The sequence below is a fragment of the Protobothrops mucrosquamatus genome, unplaced genomic scaffold, assembly GCF_001527695.2.
Source record: "Protobothrops mucrosquamatus isolate PMUCROS unplaced genomic scaffold, P.Mucros_1.0 scaffold2254, whole genome shotgun sequence".
Lineage (NCBI taxonomy): Eukaryota > Metazoa > Chordata > Lepidosauria > Squamata > Viperidae > Protobothrops > Protobothrops mucrosquamatus.
The window spans coordinates 37,917-55,556 of record NW_015388343.1 but is presented as its reverse complement, the minus strand read 5'-3'; the positions used below and the strand labels follow the sequence as shown (position 1 = coordinate 55,556).

The following is a 17,640-nucleotide window of genomic DNA, read 5'->3' as shown; positions in this document are numbered from 1 at the left end:
GACATAAGCGTCTTCACTACTAGACCACCATCATACTCTTTGGGCCTTCACAGAAATGAAATCTACAAATTTCAATCCAAGTAAAATTTCAATTATATTGAAATATTATTTCTGTGGGACTTTATTCTTCATCTTATATTCTGTATCATATCAGCTACTGTACTCCAATATGATGGGATTTCTTTTCTTTTTGAAATATTTAGTAACATGCCTGTATTTTGTCCATAAGGTGATTACACTAGTAAGAAAAGGCTACAGCGTTCTAATATTAGTTCAACTGTATTCTGTGAAAACTGCTCCAATTTAGAGAGACAAACAGAGCTAATGTCAAATTGCTCATGCAGAGAGGAAATGCTAACATGAAAAAGAAAATCTAATTGAAGAAACAGCATTCAGAAACAAATGAGAAGTAATGTGATTTGGTAGCATAGAAATAAAATGTTTTGTCCTTTGAGAGGATGATGACTTCAGGTTCATGAATAGAGCATGAAAACTAGAAGAATATCAAAGACCTGGGACAGGTCCAAAGTTTCAAGCAGAACCAAATAATGGACTTTGACATTGGCCTATGGAATTTATGATAAAAGAAGAATGCTAAAACATGCAGAAATAAAAGTCAATTATGTCACACAGAAGTTATGAATGTTGAAGAAACAACACTTTGCAGAAATAAAAATTCTTTTGATTAAGAATGATGATTCTGAAGGATCCTATAAGATTCTATCATAGAAGATGGATCTTCAATCTTCTGTAGCCTGGATGTTATCCTGTATGGTGATGCTTAAGGAAGAGACTTTTTTTTTTCTGCATCCACATGTTTTTGCTATTCATGAACTTTCAAGGTAAAATCCAGATCAAATGTATTTAGGAATAAAGAAATTCTATTTAATTTATGCTAGGGAGGTTTTCCTTGAGATTAGCATGGTTGCAGAGAAGACAATGAACTATGCATTATCTTAACTATATGCTTTTATATTAGTCAAAAACTGAAGCAGAAATTCCTAATATCTCCTCAGAAGCCTTGTTAGCTGTATGCCAGGCCATTGTATGGATTTCTTCTATAAGAAAAAAAAACTCTCTTAGGATGACTGCTATTGATATCTCCTTTTCTGCTATTTCTATACCTATACTTACCTTTTTTTTAGCAAGATTACAAGATCATCTTTTTTAGTGATCACAATGATTTTACCCACCTTTATAAAAGAAGAAACAGTGTCCATATGTTCTTTCATATGCTCATGTTAGTGAAAGAGAAACTACATGATATGGTCTATTTCAGGAAGGGAAGGGTTGCTGTGAAGCCATCTGCATCCAGAGGAGAGTCTGGATACTGTGGGCACAGCTTGACAGTGTTGGGCATATAAAGACAGGCCACTATTGTGATGTCATATTGAGATTGGCTGCTGGTAAGAGGAAAATAAGCCATTATGACCTTCCCATGTCATTGCCTGCCAAAAGGCAAAAGAGCCCTCATTGTGATCTCATGCATATGTTATCTGCCCAATGATTAAGGTCTGGGTGTTGGGAAGGTCTGCTGATATTTTTTGTCAGATCATGACAGCTTTATGGATTCTCATCAGGGTGCTGTTCTCAAATAGAGGGAAGCACTGCCCCCTGAATTACTTGCCTTTTTCATTACAAAAGAGCCTTCTGCAACATGGACCAAGCAAGGGTATTTCTTAAAAGTTTCCTTCTTACTCTTCCTTTTTCTCAAACCTAGGAGCTACAGGTATTTGCTCCACAAAGGCAACATTATTTGTCAGTAATTTTTAAGATGTGAGGTGACTGCTTTTTAACTTCATCTTATTGGTGTTGGAACCTCTATTATTCTGATCAATTAATGGAATTATGTGTCATCATTTGCGGGTAACTACCAACTTGAAATGATAAGAGACAGCAATGAGAAACTATTAAACATGAAGGCTCTATTAAAAAAGAAGTCAGCAATGAAATTATCCCAATATATTAGTTTCTGCGCTCTAGTGGAAGATACTGTGGCGTGAAGTTAACAATTTTTGTTAATGTGCTGATGCTTCTAAACGCACTGGATTATAAATCCCATAATCCTTAATTATATTCCATTATTTCTCCCCAGTATGGACATTAAAATAAACACAATGCTCGCTGGATTTTTTTAAATTTAGAATTTACTATTATTTAAGATTCATTAGAAAATGTTTTAGCATTAATTTTTTTCTATCCTCAGAGTTGAGGAAACTGCTTTAAAGTATTTTTTTTCTTTGATGCTTTTGGATAACTTTTGTCTAGTTCGGTAACCGTATCTGCTTAGTTGTCTTGTTGTTTGTCTTTAACAAGGCAAGGAAAGCATGCAGAGCACATCAGCTGGAATACTCTCCAAGCCCTTTACCAGAAATAGTCATAGAAAATATCTGGATTTTCTTACAAGCTAATTCAATTTTTCTAAGGAAGGATGTCCATGCATATTTTTTATTGTCCTTTAATGTTGCATCTGTGTGTACACTGGGAATCGCAGGGAGGGCTCTGTTTTGGGTTATGTGACAGAGGGAGGATTGCTTAGAATGAAACAGCAAGTTATATTCAGAGCTGCTGCCCTACTGCCTGTCCCATAGAAATGGGATGGGGATTAATTTTTTCTCTTTAACCCTGAATTGGATCCAACACCATTTCTTAGTCTGATCTTTCTTTTGATCTCTTTTATCTTCTGATCAAATTTAGTTCAATTCTATTCAGTTTTCCAGAGAATTATCTTACTGGTGGGCATGTGGAGTCCCAACTTTCCTTATGTAATTTCTTCCCAACATTCCATTGGGTTGGGGAAAAATATGGCCTGTTCTGTTCATTACTTATATTAGGAGTGGCCAACCTGCATCCCACGGGCTTAATACAGCACTAGAACCATAATTTTAACCATTCTAATTAACTAACTCATAACTAACTAACTCATAATAGATTTATTAATATTTAAATGTGTTATATTTAATAATTGGCCACAGTTTTACCAATAAGGGGGAAAGTTTCCACATAATGAAATAGGAGATTCTACTCTCTGAGGGCCACATTTATGGGAAAAATTCCTAAAAATTCCTAGGTTTGATGAATCCACATACACACTTGTGAGTTTGTATATAGGTGAAAAAGATTACCTAATAATAGTAATCAATGTGTGAAATGTATTAAATTTTTGAAAGCAATATAGTTACTTATTAAGTTGTACAACTTGGAAAAGATACCTTGGAATGCTAATGTCGTACCAGTCTGCCGGTCACATAATTGCCATGTTAGTTTGCAGAATGACACAACTTCCCAAGCTCATTCCAGCTCTTCTAAATCAAATCCAAAGCCTTAATATATATATAATATTATGCCTTGATGAGACTGTTTTCTGTTTGAACATTTCTCACTGCCACAATTATATTATGAATATAATATTTGAATATTTGAGAGGCTGCCAGAAAGAAGAGGGGGTCAACTTATCAGAAAGCAAGACAAGAAACAATGGATGGAAATAACCAAGGAGAGAAGTAGGATTATCAGGTGGGATCCATTCTATGACCCTGTATATACACACATACACACACACACACACACACACACACAAACATGGACTAGGGGTGACATGATAGCATGATAGAAGAAACTGGACAGCCATTTGTCCGAAATGGCATAGGGTTCCTGCCTGAGCAGGGGGTTGGACTAGATGACCTCCAAGGTACCTTCCAACTTTATCATTATCACTATTCCAGTATGTGAGGGGCTGCCATAAAGAAGAGGGGATCAATTTATTTTCCAAAATACCAGAAGGCAAGACAAGAAACAATAGGCAGAAACTAATCAAGGAGAAAAGCAACTTGGAATTCAGAAACTTCCTAACATTGAGGACAATTAACCAGTGGAACAGTTGCCTTCAGAACTTGTGGGTGCTTCATCACTGGAGGTTTTTAAGAAAAGTCTATCTGAAATGGTATAGGGTTTCCTGCTTGAGCAAGGGGGTTGGACTAGAAGACCTCCAAGGTCCCTTCCAGCTCCATTCTGATTGATTGAATTATAATGCATGACAATCCATCTTTCTGAACCCTAGACTATTTTAGGGAGGATATGAAAATTGGCTAGCCTTGATTTACATCTATACTTTGGTAATAAACCCAGGCAATAACCACTAGTGGAGCTTGATAAGCTGTCAAGACATGCTGATGGGAGTGGGCAGTGATGAAAAGAAATACAGCAAAGAGGTAAGAAGTAATCAAAAGCAAAACCATCCAAAAATAACTATCAAGAGAGTATGCAACTATAAGGAACAGCAGCAGCAGAAGAACTCTTAACAGGGAAAACATGCTTGATTCTTTTCTTAAATTTTCTTTTCTTAATACACATCATTATTAGAGTGCTATTTGCAAACAAAGCACAATTTCAGAGCATTGATGCTAAAACCTATTACCAGCATGGATAAGTAAGGTGTAAATGATTGAACGTACAGCAGAAATCATTGGTTCTCCACTTGGTCACCTCTTGCTGAGACATGGAACACTGCCGTGAGTATTCTGAAAGAGTAGCACAAGTACAGTTGCTGTGTCCTGGATTGCTACAGACTTGCATATCCAGCTGGCAACGGATAACAAACCCTTTTTTTGAAATATTGCAAGACGGTGACACAAGGCGTAACAGCTGGAAGCAAAGTATGGCCTAAGAAGAAAATAAACAAACATAGTCTCAGTCTAGTGATGCACATTGTCAATTTTGAAGACTACCCCATATCTCATCAAGCTACAAATATTCAGTAGTATAGGCTCTATGGTTCAGGCTAGACCAGGGGTAGGCAACCTTGGCTTTTTTTATGACTCGTGGACTTCAACTCCCAGAATCCCTGAGTCAGCCATGCTGACTCAGGAATTCTGGGAGTTGAAGTCCACCAGTCATAAAAGAGCAAAGGTTGCCTACCCCTGGGCTAGACAGATTGTCACTCTTGGGTCTCAGATTTCTCCTGGTCTTGTCTGGTTGACTTCTAGACACAGAAAATGGGAAACAACGCTTTCCCTTTCATATCAGCAAGAGGAGTCAAAATCACAACATACTGTACATTCAAAGCAAGAGTATTTGTGGGATCCTTTTTGCTTTTTGGTGGTTTTCTTACAGATATTTCATTACCAAACTAGGTTGTCTGCAAGAAAACTACCAAGTTCAGAGAGCACTAAGGACCATACAGTTCAATCCTGAGCTACAAATATTCTCTTTTATCGATAAGAATATATATTTTTTCTGATTTCCTATGCTAGGAGGAAAAGGGAAACCTCCTGCTTAAACTAGAGCAGGACAAAATGGGGAACTAACTGAGAGAAGATGCAACTCCATAACGGATGGAAAGCAAAAATTAATGAAAAATTCTTTAATAGAAAAATGGTACGTTTACAAAAGGGGTGTCTTCCCCCAATCCCTTTCAGATGCATGGGGCAGTCTATTCTTGCTTCTTCAGATGTGAAATATTTCTTTAGCATGCCTTTTTCACAAGGGAATTTAAATATAGCATAATAATGACATAGTGCTTACGTATTTCTTTTGAGGAATATTAGGAGTCATCATCCCTTCAAAAGGACAGATCTCTGCAGGATCATCAATTTTATATAAATTTGCATAGTTATATGGTTCCAGAAGAGTACCTGTGAATTGAGATGTACATGTCACAGAATTTGACTGAAATGAGTTTTAAAGAATTCTTCAGCCAGCATGGCTGGTTGGTGAATTCTGGGAGTTGAAGTCCATACCTCTTCAAGAGGCCAAGGTTGAAAAATACTGCTCTAGTGAGGAAAATTGACCGTTTGAAATATTTTGGGGCTTGGGCAAAGAATGGTCATTTCAATCTTTTCCATACCACTTTTTTGCATTGCATTCTATAATTTTTTCCCATAAGCCCAATACCTATAAAATCCAAATCAGTTACTATTAACTCATTAGTTTTACAATCCAAGATGAACACTGTCAACCCAGCTGAGCATTTCAAATCCTGAATCATACAGGAAGTCCTCTACTTACAACCATTTGTTTAATGACCGTTCGAAGTTACAATGGCACTGAAAAAAAGTGACTTATGACTATTTTTCACACAGTCATGTGATTTGGCTGCTAGGCAACTGGCAGGTATTTATGATGGTTGCAGTGTCCCAAGGCCATGTGATCACCTTTTGCTACTTTCTGACAAACAGAGACACTGGGGAAGCCAGATTCACTTAACAACTATGTTACGACTGCAGTGATTCACTTAACAACTGTGGCAAGAAATGTCATGAAATGGGGCAAACCTCACTTAACAACTGTCTTGCTAAGCAACCGACATTTTGGGCTCAGTAGAGATAAGTCGTGATTGTAAGCTGAGGACTATCTGTACTTAAGATAGGACCCCTTCCATCCCCCTCCTTCCTGAGCAGGACCTATAAATTAAAAAAAAAAGTCTAGAAATTCTGTAATTATATTTAGTATCACTATCTTATTAGATAGTTTTCTCTAAGTAAGAAGTTGAGTAGTTTCTTCTCTTTTAGAAAAAAAAAGTACTTAGAAATACTTTTCTAAAACGTCTTGTATGGACAGAATGCTCATGTTACACTTCTGGTTTGTGAGTTGCATTGGTTGCCAGTTTGCTTCCAGGGGTGACTCAAGCTGCTAGCTGTCACCTAGAAAGCCCAATATGGCTTAGGGCAGCGGTTCTCAACCTATGGGTCGCGACCCCATTTGGGGTCGATCGACCATTTCACGGGGGTCGCCAAGCAAGGCTGTCTGCCATTTTTCCCCCTTTTCCGGCGGGTACCTTACCTCCCTTGAGCTGGGCCAGCTGGTGGTCGGCCTGCTCCGTCTCTGCCGCTTGCCAGCTACACCTCGGCCAGTGCAGGGGGCGGAACCACGCATGCGCGGCGCTCCCGGGCAGGGAAAGTCCTCGACTTACGACTGGTTGGGTAGTCCTCGACTTATGACCAGTTTAGTCCTCGACTTACGACCAGTTTAGTCCTCGACTTACGACCGGTTGGGGTCGCGGCATTAAAAAGGTTGAGAACCACTGGCTTAGGGCCTGATTATTTGGGGGAAGTCCCTCAGCATCTGTGCGGCCAATTTGAACTGGCATGCTCCAGGTTCCCTCAACTAAGTAATACCATCAATTGGGACCCCAGAAGTGAATCTGCCCTCTGGAATGAGGTTCCCCCCCCAAGATCCAAATGGCCCCCCTCTGCTGGTGTTTTGAAGAAGCTTGAAGATTTGACTCTTCACCCAGGCCTTTGATGGGGATGACTGGAGCCTCCTTTCAGTTTAGGTTCTTTTTGTTTTCTTTTATTTTCGCCTGGTTTGCTATCTTGCCTTTGCTATCTTCTTGTTTTTATTGCCTTGTTCTTCACGTTTTAATTGATAGAGTTACTAGAAGTTAGGTGGTATTTATATTTAATAAATAATAATAACCATACCTTCACTCAGAAACTCATTCAACTCTTGCCCATCAAAATTTCCACACAGTCCACATGTCTTTGCCATATATTTCTGTTCAATTAAAACCTTAAAAAAGGGAAAAGAAAATCAATTAGAAAATAACCATGCATGACCTCTTGGTAATATATCCACGTTGTTTGTTCTCCTCTCAGCTATGAATTATAAAATTTATCGAGTAATACCATTTTGATCAGTGGAATGCACCTCTGAGCCAATCCAGACAGCTACGTGCCTATTACAATGTTTGCTAACCAAATCATGGGCTGCAGTCCAGGTCAGTGTGACCTATGTTGCAATATTAATAGTGAGATGCTCCACAATTAGCAGAAAAATCTAAGAAGCTGTCCTGCTGTGACACCCTAAATGATGAACAGATTTATGCAGTGGTGGGATTCAGCCAGTCCGCACCAGTTCAGCAGAACGGTAGCTAATTTTTTGTTGCCCAGGCCCAGAATGGACTTCCGGAAGCGGCATCCACACAGAGAACTGGTTATTCACATATTTGAATCGCACCATTGGATTTATGCCACAGTAAATCTGCTGATCGCATATGACTTCTGTTTGTTCTTGCTTTATCAACCTAGTACAGCCCCTCCTCTGGAATTTGTCATCACGTATTCTTTCCCAACTACTGTTTTTTTTTTCAAGAGGAAACGGATGGTCACTTACCTTGCATTATTGCTTGAACATGTTCAATCTGGCAGCACTAATTAAATTGAATGTTGTCATTTGGGACATGGTCCATAGTGGACAATTAGACAGGATATTTTAAAATAGCAACTAAACGTCTCTCTTCATCTTCTAATCTTTTTTCATTACCAGGTTACAATAAAGAGCAACACTTTATATAATAAAGTAATTTATATAATTACTTCTGATAATCTTTTTCAGAAGATCTATTTTATTATTCCTAAAGAAAGTTCAGAGCAGTCCATGAGATCCATAATATGGTGCCTCCCTGACTGCAAGTCTCAATGTGTTCCTGCTTCTATTGAATGCAGGGTATTTCTTTAGTTATGACTGTCAACTATTATTGGATGTACCCAAAGATTTTAAATAATACCTTTAAAACAATGTGTGAAATTTGGTACTTTATATAAATGTTGTCAGCAGAGGTCCAGTAATTGTTGCTTTAAAGAATTGGCTATTTAGAATAGAAGACTTTGTAGGGGTGTGTGTGTGTGCGTGTGTGTGTGCGCGCACACACACACGCATGTTTGCACAGAGGCATGCATAGAAATAAAAACATGTTTTAGCCTTCCTTTTCTGCTATTTTTCACTTGCAATTCTTCTGGCCAGCTTCATTGAGACAGATATTCAGACTGGAAGGTTCATAGCTAGACATTCCAAGGACACTGCTCTGAGGAAATGTATTTATTATTAGAAAAGTCTTTAATCATGATGGAACAACAGCTACTGCAAACTCTATGCTTTAAGCTCTCTCTGTTGCAATCCCAAGGCTCAACTCCTGCATCTTGTCTTGACATTGTAAGGGATGAAGAGCCATCCATTTCATTGAGTGAGAGGCAGTTCATATTTGTATGTGGTTATTGTAATGGACCATCCTGGCCTCAGGCTTTTTATTTTTGGCTTTCCCTGTTCTGATCCTTATGGACACACACATTAATTGGAAGGTTGTTGAGAAAGGAGCGAAAGGCAGAGAAATGTTACCAATCTCTTCCCTTCTACTTTTCCACTGGAAACTATCTCCTGCCCAAGCTGCTTTTCTCTCAGATAGCAAGGTAGAGGAGAAAAAGAGAGGATAAAGAAAGCTAGATAAGTGAGAGAGATGAGGAAAAATGGAACAGAAAGATTTGAATGAGTGGGTATGAGTGACAAGTATGGTGGGTGACATAGTGAAGTTATTGTGCTTGTTTAATTATTTTAGTTTATCTATACTACTCTTTTGAATGAGGATGTTTTGCCCCACTGGTGGCACATATAGACATAGTATATAAAGCAGACTATAAACAGAGGCCTGTAGGATAATTCCATGTTCTACCCACTTTTAATGCCAATCCTTTGACATAATCCGACAGGCCTTGCAACAGGTGAGGATACCATGACAGAAGTTGCTTATGGGGATCCTGTGGATTGTTGATCAACTGAAGTTGATTGGTTGGCTGGTTGTTATGGAGATGATTATGTTAAATAGTTCCCAAGACTTGGGAAAGGGATAGTGAAAGGGTTGTGGGAGGACAAAGGAACTAATGGAGAAAACAAGGCAGGTAGTAACATCTGAGTGGTGATGTTACTGAGTGGAAAATTGGACTGGATTACACAGGGAAAAGGCATAATTAATATTTGATACCAATTCTCTGCCTGGCCCTCAACATTCAGCCCTGATACTAAGTCACTGGATCGTCTGTGTCCTGGTCCCTGGATGGTGCTATTGAAATGTCAGTTTGGGGCATTACAAAGTACCCCAGCCCTGCCAAGTCCCAGGATCAATGACAATGTGTCTACCTGGAATGTATGGTCTATTTTAGTTACAGTGTAAGCTAATTTTCCTAGTTAGGTTTATTTTCTTTTGCTTGGTTGCAGGTGATGCACTTGTTTTTTTTAAACAAATTTTAAATTTAAATAAATATAAATATATTTATATTTAAATATAAATAAATGAATAATATAGCTGCAGAAATTATTAGAAAACGTACACTGAAATTTGGGGGAAAGCTTTTGAGAAGAATCTTTATGCAAGGCAGAGTTCAAACAAACTAAATAGATCTGAGGGCAATTTTTCTTGGAATACTTGCTTCCTTACCATTTTGCAGGCTATTTTTGGGAACTTCAAATATAGATTCCCCCCCCTCTCTACTGCCATGTTAAGAGTGGCAGCCTTCCACTGCCTAAACGACAGATGTAAAGTGCATTAAAACACCTAATTAAGATAATGGTTGTTAAAACCATTACCCTTTGGCTTTACCATTTTCCATTTTCAGCATGTTAAGCAAAGCCAAAGAATACATGCAAAATAATTTCCTTAATATGTGCCTGGAATTTTTGGACTCCCAAAATCATGAAAAATAAGAACTTTGCTCACCATGAGATAGTCATCATTGTTCCAGAAAACAGCAAGTTCCATTTCCTTCCGCTTGGATATTAAACGGATATTGTGCCCAAACGGTGCAATCTGAATTCCATTTCCAGTATATGGCAATTGGATTTTACTAGGGTCAAACATATACATTTAGACATTTTGAGGACTTGTAATGGTTCATCTTCAGAATCAAATGATGTGTACTTTATTAGCATTCATATTCAAATATCATTACATTTTCATTCTCTAATGAGATAAAATGAACAATGGACTTCCCAATATGTTTGAAGCTAAAACCCTGGCAGCTCTAGCCAAGAGAGCTAGGGTGAGGGATGCTGAAGTTGTAATTCAGAAACATCTAAAACATTCACAGGTTCTAAAGTACAAATGTGGGAGCTGGTATGAAATTGCAACTTGTGGTCACATGACATTGCATTTAATGAGCCAGAGGGATTCACTTAATGACTGCAGCTAGAACTGACAAACTGCTGTCATAAACTGGGTACTGTCACATGAGATTTATCATTTTACAACTGTGTCACTTAATGATGAAGTTGCTGGTGCCAATTGTGGTCGGTAAGTGAGGACTACCCATATTATTATTATGAATGGGATATCCCATTGGACAATGATAAATGTCAGGCTACTTGCAGCTCACAACCCCATGGAGGCCTCAGAATGGCACCGTATGATATGTATAAAGAAAAACTAATATGATTTCCTGCCCTTGTGGTCTTTGGGAGGCCCCAAAAGAAAAGGTGATGCTTTAAAATGTTATTTAGCTATAATGCAATGGTGTCTCCTTGGGTGTCAAACATATCAGTCTGATGATGTTTTACATGTGTTCAACACAGGCAGAGCTTGTGATGTGATGGCATGATTATATAAATGATGAAATTTTATTACCCACTGGCAACACATACAAAAACATTCGTGTTACTCATAGTTAGCCAAAACTATGAGAAATGGGATGTACCCTCCACTGAAAGTATACACAGCATGGATCCCCTTCTCAGCATCAGCTGCAGCTTCCCAGCACTTCAATGATGATTCGTGACAAGCTCATTAGTTAGAGCTGAAGCCCAAAGGCACAACTTTATATAAGACGGTTGCCATATTCCCTTCGACTTTATAGAAGAAGCTTTTGCTTCTATTGGATGCTTACCCATAATCCTTGATTGATATGCCACTTTTGTCGACGATAATAGTATTGGGTCCTGTTTGAATGATAATTCTTTCAATTCTTTTGTTCAGTCCACGACGGAACTGTATGTTGAAGTCCGGAGAGGTTTCCTCACAGACCGTAGCAAAGATATAATTACAAGTCCCCGAAAAATCATACAGGTAGTTGTCAAAGGTTGAGAAATGGCCAGTGCTCCAGGTGGAGCAAGAACCCTTGTCCAGAGCTTAAAGAAAGAAAACAATAACGTAATGAGATTCTACGGAGCTTTAGAAATTCAACTGATTGTTTAGATACTGTTTTCTTTCACTCCCATTTACATCTGTCTTTTCAATTTTTTTTGCTTGTTTCTTATGTCAGATTCAAGTCCATGAACCACTGCATGCAAAGGCACAGTGCCCAGGCACTGTATCCAAGTGAAATTTTACTGAGGTTTTCTACATAAACTACAAAGCCCCTTCCAATATTTTTAAAATAGTCCTTTCAAGGATGGAAATCATCTGAACATTTGGAGGGCTAAATACCTTGGCATTTGTAGAAACAAGCAAGTTAAGTTTGAATATTATAGATAAGGATGGTGGTGAGGGAAAAAAAAGAACAGAAAGGCCGAGTGAGGCTGAGTTTTAAAGGGACAAGCAAAAAGCCATGTATTGAACTATGAAGGAATGGAAATGAAAACATTGTAGGAATTGAAGAGAGTGTAGTTGCTTAGTAAAGGATTAAGTGCATGAGCAGAGCAATAGGCTGTTGAAGGCTGGGTAAAAGGAATGATTGAAGAACAAAACTGCAGTCTTTTTGTTTACAATCAAAATTAATTTTAACAAAATGCAAAAAAACCCACCAACCCTTAAATAGTGAAAAATAAAGAATTGCTTCTTGGAATGCTGTACATGAGCTTAACTGTTACTCAAAAGCAATGAATGTTTAAATATTTTTCTGTACATTAAGGAGAGATGTATACTACTTGCACGGATAGAGAAATCAGATGTATACTATGGGACTCTATGGAAGTTCAAGAAAATCCGACAGCAGCATTAGCAGCAGCAGAGGCTAGAATGCAGACTCGTTAAACAGTTCAGTTTTTCTTTTTCAATTTCTAGCGCTTGCTCTTGGACCAAGTCTTATTTTATCTGCTTCTATACTTACAGTGCCCTAACTGCAATACTGGAATAGACATTGATGGGTATTAAAATTAAAATAAAAAATCAAGCAAATGAGCTTCACCCGAAACAATGATATGTATCAATAATGCAGGTCACAGAAATCAGCTTTTCTTGGCATGAGTTGCTTGTGTGATTTTAGCAAAAAACAAAAACAAAAACCCACCCTTATGTATATATCTGTTTTTTTAAAATACTGGTCTTATAGAAATAGAAGCAGAAATACCTGAGTGATGTCCATCTAGATTCCTCTGCCCTTCTGAATGGATCTCTGCAAAAACAGAAAAAAAGAGAAGGATGGATTATATTTTTACATGTCTATATGAATTTTCTATGTTTCATGTCAGAACAAAGGAAATGCTTTCTTCTATTTGGTGCTCTCCAGATGGATCAGGGAATTTTGGGACTTGTCATCCCAAGACATTTGGAACAGAGCTGGTTTAGAGAAGACTTGGGTCACAACAGCACATGAATTTTCATGATGACTATATGATCTGCAACTATTTTTGACTTAGTCTAATTCCCTGAAATATCCCTGAATATATAATATAATAACAACAAATAGTATACCCCAGGACAATAATGTAATGTAACATAACGTAACATAACATAACAGATCTTGAAACTGAAATTTCAGAATTTATCTAAGAAAGAAAATTGGCTGAAAAGAAAGACTGACTAGTATAGAGGCTAGCAATGATTCTAATATAAAGTGGAGTCTAATAAGAATAATACAGGAAAATATTTCCAAGCATCAACCCTACCCTGTGTGCTTAACATTATTATATCACTCTGTGGCTCTTCATCAAGGTAAATACAGAGAGTAAAAAGACATCACAAGATTGTACTGTGGGAAACAGTAATCGTTGCATAACTAAATTCTACACCACATTCATTTAGGCATATAACTGCACAAGATGGACTGATGCAGTGGAAAATTACATCATCTTACCATTCAAGGACTAGGAAAATGTAATTTCCCTGTTGCTTCATTCAAATATTTTAAGAGATACAAGAATGGAACAATAGAAAAATAGCATGCTCATATTTTCCTCATCATGATGTTCCAGAAGAAAAAGCCAAATCTACTAAGATTTCCATGTAATGAAAGACACATTATTTATTAATTTATAAATGCATTAAGAACCTGCAACCCCAGGTCTGGATTTGTTTATTTTCTAAAATATTTGCCCATTAAAATGGATTAGCCATGGATATATTTAGAACACTACAGTTGTTTCCCTGTGCTACAAGGCATAACTTGATATTTTGTCCTGGTTACCACTTTTACATAAGTGTTTTGAGGAAGATATTTCAGTTTTCAAGTACTTCCCTGTAGTTAAGTCAGGTATTAAACCACAATAGGTATTGTGACATAGCTTATAACTACATAAACAACTTCCCTGAGAATAAAAATAACGAGCATTTTATATTTAAGTCCTGTGATTTTCGTTCATGAAGTTCTTCTGAAAGTGGTTTAAAATTTAATATACAGTTTTATTTTGAATCATGTTATGGTTTCAAGAGCAAGTGTGACCTGGCTTGGATTGGCTTGGCCAGGTTTTTGAAGAATCTGAACCCTTAGAAAGCAATACAGCTTATTAGATATAAAGGCCCTCTGATACCATCATAATGAGACTCTTTCAAAATGCCTAGTTCTTTGTGCTATTTTCTAACTTTTTAAGTCTTGATTAGCAAGTTATGGACCCATAACTCCAGTCTCATCCTATTGAATAGTGTTTGTCAACCTCATCAACTTTAGGATGCATGGACCAACTTCCATGATTCTCTAGCCTGCATGAAGAACTCTGGGAGTTGAAATCTGTTTGGGAAATTTTGGGAGTTGAAGTCCAATTTAAAGTTGCTAAAATTGAGAAACACTGCCATAGAACAAAACATGGATTCCCACTGTCCCTTCTCTTGCTTATTTTACTTCTGGAAATATTGAATAGATATATGAGAGGATTGTGAGGCTAATGATTAAAAAAGAAACTTACAAGTTATGGGCTTTTGCAGATAACTTGGTGTTGTTTCCGGAAGACCCTTTAAAGGGAATTGTAATATTAATGGACAAATTTAAAGAATTTGGTGCTTTAGCAGGTTTTAAGATTAATAAACAGAAGATGAAGAAGTTAATGAAAAGATGAAAATAGAAGATCAAACAGAACTGATGAATCAAAGCTTTTAAATTTGAGAAAAAGATAAAACATTTGGGTATAATTATGGCAACTATGAACTATACATTATTTCAAAATAATTATGTTAAGATGTGAAATGAAATTAAACATATATGTCATGATAGGGGAAATTACAATTGCACTGCTAGGGAGAATTTCTGTGATAAAAATGAATGCCATTCCTAGAATAAAGTTTTTGTTTCAGACAATACCTGTTTTGACAACTGATGCACTATTTAAATAGTAGCAGAAGGATACATCTAAAATTGTGTGGCAGGGGAAAAAAATCACAATTAAATATAAGATGTTATAAGATGCCAAGGAAAGAGGAGGATTGGGTCTACCTGATAGGAATTTTTATTTTCCTGTTTGGTTTGGGTACTACTGTGAAATAGAATTAGAAGGACACAACCTGAGATTTGGTGGCATGGATATTTGTGGTGATAAGTCAATGTGGATTTTAAAATCCATTATGTTAGAAAATATAAAATAGATACAAATCCTGATTGTGTCTGAAAGCAGCTCTGTGGCTGTCAGCACAAAAAGCATATTGCTGACAAGAAATAATAAGCAAACACAAATGGTTAACTTATTGTGAGATACTAGGATTTTCTCAAGGACAATATAAAATAAAATCAAGAAAAGAACTAGTAACAGAAGGACATAATTGTCAATACTACTCTTGTTTACAATTGTTAAAAAGGTTTAAAGTTGGCAAAATAATTTATGGTTTTAACTATCATAAAGATTGAGTTTGAAACAGAATTGTGTATAAATGATCAACATATATTGACTAAAATGTATAATTTTTTACTGAATTATGCAACAGAATGAGTGAAAGACTATATGATAAAGAGGACACTTTTTTTGGTTATAATATACAGATGGATCAATGGGAAGATATGTAGCTGAGAGGATTGAAGTTTACATTATGTTATAACCTTAAAGAGGATTTTTATAAGATGACTAGAAAATCCATAACCTCGTCTTTGTTTCAGAGATATTTCCTTAACAGATTCCTCAACATTTTCAACTTGACACATTTTCTAATGTACTGGAAAAGTTCTTAAAAATTAAGGGAGATTTTCAGAGATTTATCTGTCTTGAAAATTGTCCACATGGACAAACATCACAATTGTTAAGTGAACCTGTTGTTTGCTATGGGGCATTTTTGAAAAAACCCCAAAACAAAATAAATACCGGTTTTCAGCAAAAATTTTTATAAATCATGGTTATGTGACCATGACATACTGCAAACAGCCATAAATGTGTGAGCTGGTTGCGAAGAGTTCAACCTGAGGCCATCAGAATTTTGGAATTGAGTCTTTTGGGAGAGGTTCTGTCATAACTTTGAATAAATCGAGGACTATCTATAAGAAAGAGAAATCCTATAATAAAGAATCCATGCTCTATCTTAATATGCATAGACTCTCTTTTTTCTGGAAGATTCATTGACTTTTCTCACCATTTACGGAACAAGTTGCTGAACATTCTTTGTTGGAAATCCCCAGTCTGAACTGAATAGTAAATTATGTTTTATGAGACCCAGGTTCAGCATGACTGTTCCTGCCCAAGTATTTTCTTCTCTCATAACTCCTCCTGTCCAAACATTGTCTCCTGCCCATTTTTCTTTAGTCTTCCTTCTGCCATTGTTAGAGTTCCACTCTATCAGCGAGATGTCATTTATTTATTTGCTCTTAGTTTGGTCTTACCATTCTCACAGGAGCCACTGTAAGTGAAAATCATGTTATGTGGGAACCTTGATTTCTATCTCTCCTGTTGCTATGTGGCATTTTCCTCAATCTACTTCTGTGGTAGATTTCTCAAATGGGTGCCTTGTTAGAGGTTTGATTTTGCTATGTTCCCAGGTCCCTCTTTCCTCTTTTGGAGGTAAAGTGCACTGTGCTGCACATTGCAAACTTTACATTCTTGGGGTTTCCTACATTGTTTTCTACATTGTTGACATTGGGGATCCATTCCATTAAATGAATATATACATGATTTTTGTATTGCTTCCTTCTTTTTAATATTATAAGCTGCCCAGACTCCCCTCATGGTTAGATGGACGGAAAAAAATTTAATACATAAATAAATAATAATACATTTATTAAATGCAGCTGGGTGGATACATCCCTATATACCTTCCTATGTCCATTGGGCCTATAGAGGAAGTCCTCGGCTTACAACAGTTTGCTTAGTGACCATTCAAAGTTACAACGGCACTGAAAAAAGTGAGTTATGATCATTTTTTACACTTTTGACCATTTAAGCATCCTTATGGTCACATGATTTACATTCGGATGCTTGACAATGGACTCACATTTATGACGGTTGCTGTGGTCCAGCATCATGTGACCATCTTTTATGATCTTCTGACAAGCAAAGTCAATGGGGGAAGTCAGATTCCCTTAACCATGTTATTAATTTAACAACTGCAGTGATTCACTTAACAATGTGGCAAGAAAAGTTGTAAAATGGGGCAAAACTTCACAAATTTCTAGCAACATAAATTTTGGGCTCAATTGTGGTGGTAAGTTGAGGACTACCTTTACAGTCCTGTGGCTTCAAGTGACCATTGTTATCTCATTTCAAGTATCTTCCTGTCAAATACTTTTGATCACAAGCTGAGGCTGCTGTAGT

At 37.0% G+C, this 17,640-nt stretch overlaps 1 protein-coding gene across 1 annotated transcript in view; it reads right to left on the bottom strand.

Moving 5' to 3' along the window:
- The window catches only part of LOC107295182 (mucin-6), a 55,472-nt gene extending 38,726 nt beyond the window's left edge, over nucleotides 1-16,746 (bottom strand). Inside the window, exons 1-7 of the mRNA XM_015824486.1 lie at nucleotides 16,713-16,746; nucleotides 13,050-13,094; nucleotides 11,649-11,889; nucleotides 10,487-10,613; nucleotides 7,422-7,509; nucleotides 5,524-5,633; nucleotides 4,455-4,662 (exon numbers count right to left, since the gene is read on the bottom strand). Of these exons, the coding sequence (XP_015679972.1) occupies nucleotides 4,455-4,662; nucleotides 5,524-5,633; nucleotides 7,422-7,509; nucleotides 10,487-10,613; nucleotides 11,649-11,889; nucleotides 13,050-13,094; nucleotides 16,713-16,746 (853 nt within the window). The remainder of the gene's footprint in view (nucleotides 1-4,454; nucleotides 4,663-5,523; nucleotides 5,634-7,421; nucleotides 7,510-10,486; nucleotides 10,614-11,648; nucleotides 11,890-13,049; nucleotides 13,095-16,712) is intronic.
- Nucleotides 16,747-17,640: the final 894 nt, after the last annotated feature.